Below are 13,523 nucleotides of genomic sequence, written 5' to 3' on the forward strand. Positions count from 1 at the left end.
TATTTTATCCTCACCTCACACAGAAATGTTCAGCGTTATCGCTCATATTTACCATCTCAAGGCTCCATTTTTTATTTATTATCAAAGCAAAATGGGTTTGATCCAAACAGTTTGAACAATTTAAACTCTCCCGCAGCTGTTTGTGATATAAAAGTACAAGGAATTGTTAAATTACCCAAAATAAGCTGCGATATTCCTTTATGTCCTTGCAGCTGTGACGCCAGTGCATTGGTCTGATCGTGTCAAGGTGACCTGAGCGACAGATTAAATCAGGATACTTGTGTAAACTGTGCAGATAGTTGAAGATTCACCACATTTTTGTATTTATAAAAGGTCATTAAAGGGTGGAATCCTTTACAATGCAGTGTATTTTAGAAGTTTAAATTAAGTCTTGAAGCGAATCCTGATCTGTAAAGTGGCTTGTAAGTTGTAAGATGTTGTAAAAAGTCAGTATTTCCTCTGGTTTGTAGTAAAATAGATGCAAAATACATAAAATAATGTAAGAAAGTGCCTCCAGATTGTATTTACATTCAGTACATGTAATAAAACTGTTATTTTTGGAGATTTCAAGCACGTTTAAACTTTTCCCAGCATCAGATTCACCACATTTTGTACTTAGAAGTATTTAATAAAAATCATAAAGTAGGAAACCTTTACAGTGCATTGTGTTTTATAGGTTTATCATCTGTTTTTATGCTCATTTTGATCTGTAAACTGGCTTACAACTTGCAAAATATTGTAAAAAGTACAGTATCTCCTCTGGTGTGTCATAAAAAAAGATGCAGAATACAGATTAAAAAGGAAGAAAGTGCCTCCAGATTGTATTTACATTCAGTACCTGCACCTGAACAGTTTTTACAAACACATTTAATGCCATATTATTAACTTCTCCCTTCGTAAACATGCAAACGACAGCCCTGTCTGCACCGGTCAGGTCCAGCTGATCCCTAATTTGCACTCGTCTCACTGAGATGGAAAGCTGGATGGTCCTCGAGGCTGAAATTAGCGCTCACTTCATTCCAGCGACACAAGGTTTTAAATTGCTGTCGGTGTCCTGCTTCACTCGGACGTTGGATCTGATCCACCACAGTTGGTCAGCAGCGTTTTCCACAACACACACATCACAGGACACTCTTATCGCTCGATGAAGTGTAGCCGGCGCACGAGGAGAAGTAACGATGCACAATGACGTAGAGCGGTGTCAGCTGGCAAAACATGGCGAGGAGCTCTGGGCAGGTGTTCAGTGTCTTCTCAGGTCGCCTGCAAACTGTTTGAAATGTGGAACAAAGTTGGCAGAATCTCCTCCATGTGGCCTTGACACTCACAAAATCCCACATAGCAGGAATGTGTGCGTCATCGTGGTGGATTCTCAGAGGTCACGGGTGTCTAGAGTTCGGCCGCAGAGGCAGACGGTGCAGCCCATCACGCCGGAGAAGGTCAGGATGGCGAGCAGGATCGCCCACCAATAGGCCTGCAGAGAATAAACGACAAATATATTAATTCAGATGAGATGAAATGGTTCTAAAGGTGGTTTATGTAACTGTTGCATGAATTTCTTGTGTTTTTGTGATTTGAAGAAACAGTTGGCCTTGAACTCCAGCTCAAGTTAACTAAAAGTGCTTCAGTCATGATCTTCCAGACACGTGCTGGGTCACGGCAATGCAGCCGCAGGAGCCAAGAAACACGACAAATGACCAAAACTGAATCTGAAAACATCACTGAAAAACGCAGCAAGCTACATTTAGTCTGAAAATGTCGTTTACGAGACCCTGTGGTGAGAAATAATCAGAGAACTGCAGCTGAGACATGAAGAAATAGGAAAGACAACACAAATGACATCATAACAACCAAGCTGCCAATAATCACATTTAGAAAAATCTGTAGATCTTAAAACCACTGAAGGGGTTGCAAACACATTTAAGTGATTCATTTCCCAGTTTGAGTAGATAAATGTATAATCAAGCACATGTGTTCTGAAGAAGTCTTCCGACCCAACAATCAATCAAATCTTTCTCCTTTTTGAAATGAGTCAGCGAGCCAGTTGTAGCTGAGCCACACAATGCATCGTAAAGCGAAGCTTCAGTTCCGTCTCCAGTGAAAGTGACGGCTGAAACCACGAGGTGCTCTTAAACCCAAATGGACATTCCCGATTCTCCACGCTGTCATGAGAAACTAAATCTCAAAGACGGCTACAAATGAAGCGCTGCAGACAGCTGAGCATGAAGACGGGAAGCCAAACAAACAGCCAGAGCCCAGAACTCCGGTTAATATCTGGCTGTTTGAAAACACTTGGAGTGGTGTTAATTAATGCACGTTGTCCTGGAACAACTAAACTAAGTTATCTTTAAGATGACAGAGTTAACTAAGAAAAACACGAGTTAAAGAAACGGACCGTATTGTGACAGAGCTGCACCACAACGGTTGATCTTTCACTGAACAGTCATTTAAACAAACTGGACCCTTTGGACTCATTGAATGCATTTGGTTCACTACATGCAAAACTAAAAAAGTCTGAAGTTTAACATCTCATGATTTTTGTGTACAATAACTTCAGGATATTTAATGAAGCCATGTTATATTTTACCTTTGTGCTGTGAATATTTTATGAGTTTCAGTCCTTAGAAATCCATAAAGAAAGGGTCGAAAGTTTGTGCTTTTTAATTTGTGTGACTTTTTTCAACAATTTTTGAGCCCGACAACTTTATCAGTACAGGAAACACACAAACTGAAATTTCCAGCAATGGAGAAAAACTGCATTCAAATCAGTTTTACATCCAGTTAAGGAGTCACAATCTGGTTTTCTTTGTCCAAGTTTGAGCAATAACATCATCAATCATATCATTTGCTAGAAACAAGCACCCTGGATGTGTTTCTGTTTTCTGATCATTTGCTGGAGAAAAAGTGCCTGTTGGGTCAACATTTAGGGGCCATATAACCACGTGTGATCTGTGGTTGGTCAAAACAAGTTATAGCAAATGAAAAGTCTCTATTTTTACCTACATTTTAATACCAAGATCATCGTCTAGCCATTAATCTGGTTAGATTAAACAATTTATTGTATAGTTTTAATCAAATCTAAGTAGAATAAAGTGATTTTGATAAAATATCCACATTTTAAACTTAGATTTGGTTACATTGTCAGATGGAACGACACAGAAAGTTGTAAAGCAGATGATTCTCGCTCTTGACACAGTTTCTTAATCTGATAAATGGTGTGAACTTGGTCATTTTAAAACAAAAGATAACACGTCCTTCAAACACAGCAGCAGGGTTTAGGGTTCAGAGGATTAACTCCAGTAGTTCTAGGAATTTTCCAGAGCTTCTGGAGTTAACTGAGTTAATTTATAAACCAACCCAACAGCTTGACGACCACAGAGCCCTCATCATTCTGCATATTTCTTTACTGTCGGTATTTGTGACTCCTAAACCTCACAGACAGCAAAGAACGACTGGGTCAGAGCAGATCTGAATATCTTCTAACATGTGGCCCAGACACAGCAGGCAGATGTTCTCCAGCCTTGTGGTCACACTGTGGATCCACAAACCAGGTTCAAGTTGCTTTTCTCATCTGTAAACCATCTATTTGGCCCAAAACTGGGGAGCCTCAGCTTTTAGAGTCTTCCCACAGTTGTTTGTGATCTGGCAAGCCAGCATAAGCCAAGTGTCGGGTAAACGCACTTTGATTTGAGCCGTTTCTTTGTTCCATGATTGTATTTATGCTCCATGTTTGTGTTAAGACACTAATAAAGGAAACCACCTTCATCCACTCTGCCACGTCGTCGAAGTCGGCCAGATTGAGAAAGGAGTTCTTGAGCCTGGCGATGGGTCCGTCGGCGTCCAGGATTCGACACACGTGGAATTTGTCACAGTATCCACGGTTACCGTAGCACGGAGCCCCGCCCACCAGAGGCAACGCTTTCCTGGAGAAGTGACGAGACAGAACGGAGGAGGTGGTGCTGGCACACGTTTCAGGCTTATCTGCAAGAGAAGTTCAATTACAGAAATATAATATTGTCAGGGTTCTGGAGTGAAAGGCTTTTATCAGCCACCACATGACAACCACCTGCCTGACGTTGTTTAGGTCTACGTTTGTTCCCCAAAAGTCCTCAGATCTCTGAAGGTATCCTGTGATTTCAGGCAGATCTTTGCCAGTTGCCTTGTTTTTTGAAAACACATCCCACAACACTTCATCGTATTGAGATCTGTGGAGCTCGGAGGCCGAGTCAACATGTGAAGAACTAATCAATATTGTTCACTTCGCCTGTCAGTGGTTTTAATGTTGTGGCTCATCAGAAGGTCTATATAACAACGTTGGCAGATGTGACTGGTGCATGCTTCCCCCCCTCTTGCTGATCTGCTTCATCTCTTTCTCATTCTGTGTCTGCCTCCTTCCCAACAGGTGTGGCTGCTCAGCAATTAGAGTACCTGTAAAGAGGGGGAGGGGCTCTCTCTCCTCAGTCCGGCCTGCAGCAGCACAGAACTTGGTGGTGGTTCTGTGTGACCTCATGAAGTTACTTTTGGTTTTCTCTCCTTTTTTCCTGGTGGGTCCAGTAGTTTAGTTTTTGCAGCTTTATTTCCATTGCTGAGGATTTAGCTGGTTTATGTTTATGTTAAGGTGGGGGCTCGGTGGTTAGCATCGTTAGCGCCTCACAGCTAGAAGGTCGCCGGTTGGCGTCCCGGTGAGGACACCCGGGATCTTTCTGCGTGGAGTCTCCATGTTCTCCCCGTGCAGCGTGGGTTCTCTCTGGGTTCTCCAGCTTCCTCCCACAGTCCAGAAACACATGCTGAGGTTAATTGGTGATTGTAAATTATCCGTAGGTGTGAATGTGAGTGTGCTTGGTTGTCTGTCTCTAAGTGTAGCCCTGTGATAGACTGGTTACCTGTCCAGGTGAACCTGCCTTCACCCTGAGTCAGCTGGGATAGACTCCAGCCCCCCATAGTGAGGATTAAGGTGTAGAGATGATGGATGTTGGGAGAACCCTGTTCCTCTGGCCCCATGTGGGTTAAACAGTGGCGGCTCTCTCTTGTTCTTTTTGCTGGCCCACCAGTAATCAGGTAGTTTGGTAGGAGGGTTTTATTTAGCTAGCGTGTTTGTAGGTTTTCAGTCTTTAAAATGTTCACATTGCTTGTCTACCTTTTTCAATAAAAAACAAAACCTGTATTTTCCTTGCAGCTCTTGGCCTGTTTGTGTTCATTCTCACTGGTACCAGCTAAGCGAGGGGATCCTAACAGTGACTACAAGGAGTAAAGGTCCAAATGCTTGTAAGCACTACGTCAGGTCTGAAAATTTGTGACCTTTTACTGCCGCGTCACACCGTCTTGAGCACGGGCCAAAACATCCAGCCCTGATTGTAAATCCTGTTTGTCGCAAACAAAGCACTTGGGACTGTCTAATGGAAAACATTAATAGAGACCTCAGTACAAATTGACACAAGCGAGCTTGTTGGGGCTCAGAGTGTAAACACATTCCTCAGTGGTGGAGAAACACATGGAGCTGTGGTTACCGGGCTGCTGGCAGCACATGTGGCATTTCTCCTTCAGGGAGTCTCCTGGACAGTCGCACTGCTGCAGGTGATGCTTCAGACACACAGACTCAGAACAGACCTGCAGTGAAGAAGAGGCCTTGATTAGAAATGACAAAGAGAAGCTGGTTGAGAACAAAGGGATGCAAAAAGTAAGAGAGGAGCTGAGCAAGAGCAGGATAAAGCTTCTATAGTCAAAACAGCATCGTGTAGCTGACACTGGACTGGATTTGTAGGTTGATGATACTTTCAGCTGGAGTTTTTTCATGTTATGTTGAGATAAGATAAGACAAGATAAGATAAGCCTTAATTAATCCCACAGCAGGGAAATGTGCAGTGTTGCAGCTGCAAAGGTTATTGTGCAAAAATGTTGGGACATAAAGAGAAAAATACAAATAAACAAGACGTATACATCGGTCCTGTTGATACGGTACAGACTGTTCCACATGTAGAAAGTCAGATATGACACAGATTCCTCTGAATGTGGAAAACACTGATATTACAAAGGATTATTTTATACATACAAAACATTAACTAGTCCATGTATAGAAAATACTGATAATAAAAATACTGATATTACACAAGTTCTATTGATATTAAATTCTGACATGACACAGATTTCTGCACATGTTTATACTGAAATGTGCAAAAATAGACATAAAGCACAGGTTTGAATGCACTGACAATCTGTACTGATGTAAACCTGCTCAAATCACTACAAACAGTTTTAGTTTCAAGTTCTCAAGTTAAATGCCTCCAACGCATGACTACAATTATTTGGTCTTTTCATGAGACAATAGTGTTTTACAGTGTACATTAAATGTGTTTCCCCCAAAATGATCCTCCTTTATCGGACACTTAGAAAAGAAATCTCTGCTTTGTGGTGAAATGTTTGACAAAGTGTTTAATTCCTCATCATTTCCTGAGGCTTTCTGGGAGTTCGGACCGTGTGTTCTTTGGCTTACTGTGTGTGTGATCTGCAACACACGTGTTTTCTTTTCATGCTTTTCAAAGGCTGAGATAAATTTCAAGTTTGACATGTTTCGAGGAACTGAACTTGTTTATTTGGGTGGAGGAGTCCGTTTCCTGTTTCCTGTTCATTAGATTCAGTGAAGGAGTGAGCTGAAATAGTTTGTGTTTATTTGTAAACTAAAACCAAAACTCTTTTATTTGTTGGATCCCTTTCCTCAGATTTCCCCCTAAAAGCTTTTTTCCTATTTATTGTGTTTTATATTCTGGGCTCAGGTCATTTGAGGTCACCATAATTAGCACATCTGGAGAGGAGCACATCCACAACATTCACAGCTGGAGTGAATTCCCTGCTCTCCTGCTCAGAGGACGGTGTCACATCTGCATTTAACGCTGCAGGACAGTGACTCAAATTCATGCTAGTGGACAGAAAGACAGAAATAACTTGACGTGGCACACTATATCTGATTTGAGATGATTTCAAAAAGCTGAACTTGTTATTCTTATCACACATGAAGCAGGGAGTTGGTTCCTCAGTCAGCAGTGCTTATGTTTTTTTTTTTAATGTAATCAGAATTGTTGCACCACGCCTACGTACCTGGGATGCCACACTGTACTGACACACCCTGGAGTGCACGTGCATGTTGTTGATAAAGTGATTATCTGAAGCTAAAGCATGGTACTACATAGTTTTACTAAAGCATGGTATGACATAGTTTTACTAAAGCATGGTGAACAGGCTTACAGCTGCTGGTGTTTACAGTTTAAAGCTTCCATACGGTGAAAATCCATTTTAATTGTGTTTTGTGGTTGGTGTAAAATAAAAGCTGTTAGGATATGAAAATGTTTACTTCTGCTGTTCCCAGAGCTCCTTCTGTTGACTCCGAAATGTCCGAGCCACAAGCAAAACTCACTGCTGTTGGCTGCATGAGTGAACACAACAGTCTTCATGCACTGCCAGCATCGGAGTAACGTAACATCGATTAGATCAGAATAACGTGGCCAACATGGCCATCGTTACCTTTGGCTCTGATGGTCTGTCCACAGGTCAGAGCTCTGTGGAAACCAAATGCTGAGAGTCTTTTGCTATTTAGAGGTCAAGAAGGTTTTTTTTTAATGTTTTTTTAAAATTCTTTCTTTCAGCTTTGCAGCATTGCTGCACACTTTGCGTTGTTGGGTAACGGCGCTCAGGCATGTTGAGTCACACGTGTGGTGGATGTGTCGGCCTCACCCCGTTCAGGCAGACACGCGTGCCCTGACTGCAGACGGTGAGGTTTTCCTTGGCGCTTGGCTCGGGGCAGAACGGGGAGAGGCCTGAACACACGCTTTCTTTCAGACAGTCCGTCTCCTCGTCACACATCTGACCGGCCGGCTTAAACTCACAGCCCTGACCACAGCACAGGCCCTGACTCGGACTGATGGAGAGACAAGAAAGATGACGGATACACAAGAAAACTGCACATAAACAAAAAGCCAAAGCCAGAAGACAAAATCCAAACAAAGTAGTTTAGATAAGAAGCTGATAATGATGTGGTGCACCATTTCAATTAAAAATGATTAAAGTTTTTAGGGCAAAGCCTCAAAACAACACGAGAGCAAGTGTGAATTCAGATGCACTGAACAAAGAAAACAAGTACATTTTCCATCATACATTCTGTACACACCCTTTGATGGTATGTATATGTTTGTACCTGCAGGCTTTAGCAGGCTTGAGGCGACACTGGACTCCTACAGGCTCTTTAGCGCTGTAGCAGCAGGGGTCTTTGTCGCTGTGACCGACATCGCACTCCTCACCTTCCTCCACAATCTGGTTTCCACAGATGGGCTGATCGCTGACTGACCCAAACACACAGACATGCAGATTATTCACAGTGACCGATGCGCAGCGTAAACTTTGGCCCAAACTCTGCTGTCCGACATTCGCCCCTCACCCACGAAGCAGTCGTCCTTCTTCAGCTTCAGGATCTCGCTGATGTGTTTGATGCTGCACGGCGAGAATTTATCGTTGTTTTCGCGCACCTCATCGGTGGCGTGAGGAAACATCAGGTACCTGCCTTTGCCGCCGCTGGAGCCGAGGTTCCCGCAGTTGGCGCCTTCGTCATGCTAAAATCACAGAGACTTTCTTGTTAATTTATGTATCCTCACTCATCCGCAGACAGAAACAGCAGGAGGAAACAAACGATCTCACCAAAGCTGAAACCATTTGCTTCCATCTTGATCCCAGATGGGGGAATTAACTCCCTGTCCTGCTGATCCCAGTAGCTCGTTAAAGGTCACCAAGGACTTACCTTATCTGGGCGGACAAAAAGCCACAGTGTTGCTCTGAGGTTTAAAGTTATCTTTGTTGTATTTTCACATTTATCTTTAAAGCAGTCAAAAGATTTCACTGACGTCCCTGAAACGACGCAGGAATGCTGCGTCCCACATGTGGGACTCCAAGGACAGAACAGAGCGCTCCGATTATTCTGGAATTCATCTTCTCGGGATGTCAAGCGCTCGGATGAGTTAAGAGGCCAATGCGAAGACTTGAACATCAACATGGACGCACACTGAGGGAACAAGCCTTGATGTGGATTTCTGCATCTGCTCCTGATTAGCTTTATGGATTTAATGAGTGATAATTTTATAGACTTCACTATAACTGTCAGCTCTGGGTTTGGCAGCGGCACTGTGACACACTGCTTGAAAACAGTAGATTTATCTTGACTGCTGTTGTGATTTCTCGGTATCGTGTCGTCATTTGGAATCGCAGTGAAATGTTGATCTTCCAAAGCCGGCCTGGATCATGTTTCCATCACAGGTCCTGGTCTCCTGCCTCAGCTATTTTGTGGGCTGCACCTCAAGGGACTGAAGACTTCAGACTAAAATTAGCGATGAGTTTATCTCCATCACTGCCAAAACTATAAAAAGCGGAGAGAAAAACAAAGCTGACCGGGTTGAAAACAACACTTCTGCAGAAACGTATGTGAATATCAGCAATGCTCTTTCTTAGCTGAAGATTTTCTGCACTTGCTGTTTGCTTTTGGAAAACCTGTGGTGGTTTTACAGATGGTGCAACCACAGACACGACCTTGATGCAGTTTCAAGATAAACAACAGATTTTAAAAAATGCTTTTCTGCCTCAAGGAAAGACTTAAGTGTGTCAAATTTTATTGTCTTGAGTTTTGTTTTTTTTTACCACATTGCCCATGAAAAATGATGCAATTCATGTTTATTCGTGCAGAAAGTGTAATTACTTGTCAACTTAATTTATTGAAAGTTATTTGCCCGTCACATGAACAAGAGTCGGTTCTGGGCGAACTTACGTAGTTTAATTTATAAAATGCCTGCAGAGACTGACATAGCAGAACTAATCGGCTCAGGAACGCCTCAGAGGACTCTTTGGTCTCTGGAATAACAGAGGGCAGAGTGAAAGGAGACCGAGGAACGCTGCTGGCATTTCATTTCAGCAGTGGGCGAAAGGTTGAAGGCGTCAGCAGGCATCGCACATGGAGAGAGGTGCGACCGTTTGTGTCCCTACATGTGCCGTTGTTGTGGTCGTGGAGGAGATCGTCTGGGCCTGAATATGAAAATAACCAGAGAACAACTATAGGACGCAAAGCGAGCGACGTCAGAGCTCCTCCTGTTCCCTGATTTGAGGTCATGCAGTGAGACTGAGCCAGGACTCCCTCTAAAACCAACCAGTCAATAAAGAGACCAAGGTCTCCAATGCCCATATAAGTGAGTCATTCACTGACGATTTGTTCCAGCGCAGTACAAACAACCATGTATGCCTAGTGGGTAAATGTGACGTAAGTCTGAATATTAAATCACAGCGATTAATTATGTTATCATTTGGTAAACAGCCCACATGGTTTTCTGATTAAGTAAATGGAGTTAATGAGTCGAGGGTGAAAGTCAACAGTCATCCAAAGAATCCAAGAAAGGTACAGATTATATGAAGAAGAGCGTCCTCGTGTTTCAGGAGGACTTATTTGATCAAACTTCTACTAAACAGGCTTTTAATGAAGCAGGTATTTTGAAATTATAGAAGTAAAACCTCAGTTAACAACAGCTGCATTCAGCTGGAGAGTCTGACTGAGCCGGAACACATTCATTTGTTCTGCCCAACAGCGATGTCAGCATTTTCTTTAGTCATGAGCAATTTAATGCATTAAATCTGTAATCGGTCATTATACCAGAGGAAACATCCGTCGATATGGGGAGTTTCTGACCCGTGAGTACCCGATGACTCCTCGGACCACGCCCGCCTTTCATTCTGATCTCGATTACAAAGTTTCGTAACTGTATCTTGTGACGCTATTACGGTGATGAAATCTCTCCACAGACATTTAATCAAAATCACCTTTGATAGGTGTCTCCACAACCACTTCAGTGATTGTTAAACCACAGCCTCTCGTTTTGAGGTTCTATGCATGTTAATACCAGAAATCGGGCGGTCCAGGGCTGTACGCCAACAACAACAACAACATCATACCCTGTCAATGTGACAGTTTGTCTCATGTAGGTATAAAAAAGTAAACACAACTCGGTTCAGTCGGACAAATCTCGTAGCGTCACCAGAAATTTGGGTGTCGGACTGTTGAGGCAAACCTCCTGATTGACCAGTCAGTCTATGCTCCACACTCCACCGATGGTTGTGAGATCTGAGAAGTGACTGACAGAATTAGATCGAGTATCCGAGCCACACAGAGAGTTTCCACATCAAACCGAGCCAGTTGAAGAAGGTAAACATCTGATTCTGATGCATTCTGATCGCCTACATTTGGAACATTGCTGGACTCTTCCGATTAGCCTGATGTGACCACAACCCGGTCCTAGATAAGCAAAGAAACCCAATGTTTTCCAATGACTAACAATAGAAGAGCCTCTGATTGGTATATTTTAAACCAAACCACAATCATTTGCTAAACCTCACCAAGCAGTTTTGTCGCCTAACGAAACAGAGACTGAAAACAAGAAGTCTAAAGCTTCTCTGGTGGATTTATGCCAACGCCAACCTTTCCTCATCCATCTGCAAACACTCAGATATCTTGACTTCCTTTTGTTGTTTAGTTTTCATGCCTTGATGAGACAAAATGAAACCCTGACACACTATCATAAAGTGGACCATTGGGTCTATTGCAGTCTTTGTCGTGACATCGGTTTGACATGTGGAGACTTCGGAGCTGTGAAACGGCATCGTAGCTGGCTAGCTTGAGAACAAAAAACAGACTAATGAATCAGGTTTGGCTGCTGGTTAATTGTTGAAGAATTACTGAATGAATTTTCCAGTTTGGTGCTTTGCTCGGAAACTCGTCCATGTAAGAAGCATGCATGATACCCTGACAATGAGACATCTTCATCAATGCAGCCTTCATCATGTTGTTAATAACATCTGAGGACTTTGTGGAAAGAGTCTGCAGCAGCACAGACAACATCTACACAAAGGTTGACCTTTTCCATTTGATGTTGCAGTATAAGTACCAGTTGTGATTATAGTTGTTATAGATGCATGCATGTGTTGCAATCTTCTTGTCATTGCAGGCATTATGTGAACTAATGATCTGGAGATACATCGGAGTGAATCTCTGGGTGTTTAGGTCGACGACTGACCGGAGATCCCAGACTGTGGCCCAGCTCATGTGCGAAGGTCAGCTGGACGTGTCGAGGAGGCAGAAACTGTCCATAGTTCTGAACTGTGACCAGACCCGTGTTCAGGGTGGACTTCTGGCTGTTACGGAACGCCGAGAGCTGTGAGCAGATTCCTCCCCAGTTACCTGAAGAACAGAGAAGCAGAAGATGAACATGGAGTTTACATCAATGACACACAGAGTCATCCATCCATCCATTATCTGTACACCGCTTAATCCTTACTCAGGTGGTGGGGGGCTGGAGTCTATCCCAGCTGACTCAGGGTGAAGGCAGGTTCACCTGGACAGGTAACCAGTCTATCACAGGGCTACACTTAGAGACAGACAACCAAGCACACTCACATTCACACCTACGGACAATTTACAATCACCAATTAACCTCAGCATGTTTCTGGACTGTGGGAGGAAGCCGGAGAACCCGGAGAGAACCCACGCTGCACGGGGAGAACATGGAGACTCCACGCAGGAAGATCCCGGGTGTCCTCACCGGGACGCCAACCGGCGACCTTCTAGCTGCGAGGCAACGATGCTAACCACTGCTCCACCTTGCAGCCCTCACACAGAGTCAATGAAAGCTAAAGTAAATATTATATCATCTGTTCGGTTTCGGTTGACGTATTCTTCCATTTAGCTCATAAAAGGTTCTGCACTGCAAGAAGGTGGTAGAAATCTAGGTTCTGATGAAGCTGACAGGTTTGAAAACGTCTCATGGTGACACAATGCAACGGGCCCAAAGGAGCTGCAGACCCAGTGAAAAGCTGCTCATCGCCTTGCAGTGCAGCATCGTTGCATAAGTGACCCTGTGCTACTGGAAAAACCTTAAACCAACAATGTTTTGCTGTTGGTATCGACCTCTGAGGCCTTGGGTCGGGGAGGCGCAGACAGACAGACCGACTGAGCTCCCCTAGTTTCACATCAAAGCCTGTCCAGCCGTTTGGCCTCCAATCGTCTCCTCTGCCTCCAAGTTTACATAATGTCCCTGAAAATGGTTCCTACAATCACAAACAGCTGGCCGTGTTCACGTGGACGGATGGCTGTGCAGTAACATCACACTTCAGCTGAGCAGCCAGACGGCCAGCCTCACAGAACCCAGTGCTATTGGTCAAACTGAGCACCTATGACATGGCGGCTGAGCACGACTCACAGGTTAAAATAAGACTGACTTCAATCCTTCAAAGGCCACACTGACACAATAGTGAACCTCAGAGAATTCAAACCTCCTGAAGCTCTATTTAAAGCTCTAGAGATCTACAAGCAAGCAACTTTATTTAGAAAGCACCTTATCAGACACACAGAAGTTATTCAAAAAGGCTTCACAGGCAAATGTAAGAGAAAAATTAAAAAACATAAAATATGTGAGAAATAAAAATCTAAAAAGTGCAGACAAGTGAGTTTAAGG

The 13,523-nt window shown here is 43.4% G+C and overlaps 1 protein-coding gene across 1 annotated transcript in view; it reads right to left on the minus strand.

Annotated features, from left to right (window-relative positions):
* Nucleotides 1-500: 500 nt before the first annotated feature.
* Nucleotides 501-13,523, minus strand: part of LOC103365213 (disintegrin and metalloproteinase domain-containing protein 10) — a 40,628-nt gene continuing 27,605 nt past the window's right edge. The window contains exons 9-15 of the mRNA XM_008292591.1: nucleotides 12,087-12,250; nucleotides 8,423-8,594; nucleotides 8,183-8,327; nucleotides 7,723-7,906; nucleotides 5,505-5,604; nucleotides 3,758-3,978; nucleotides 501-1,471 (exon numbers count right to left, since the gene is read on the minus strand). Of these exons, the coding sequence (XP_008290813.1) occupies nucleotides 1,370-1,471; nucleotides 3,758-3,978; nucleotides 5,505-5,604; nucleotides 7,723-7,906; nucleotides 8,183-8,327; nucleotides 8,423-8,594; nucleotides 12,087-12,250 (1,088 nt within the window). The 3' untranslated portion in view covers nucleotides 501-1,369. The remainder of the gene's footprint in view (nucleotides 1,472-3,757; nucleotides 3,979-5,504; nucleotides 5,605-7,722; nucleotides 7,907-8,182; nucleotides 8,328-8,422; nucleotides 8,595-12,086; nucleotides 12,251-13,523) is intronic.

This window comes from Stegastes partitus, unplaced genomic scaffold (assembly GCF_000690725.1).
Source record: "Stegastes partitus isolate 25-593 unplaced genomic scaffold, Stegastes_partitus-1.0.2 Scaffold820, whole genome shotgun sequence".
NCBI classification, from domain to species: Eukaryota; Metazoa; Chordata; class Actinopteri; family Pomacentridae; genus Stegastes; species Stegastes partitus.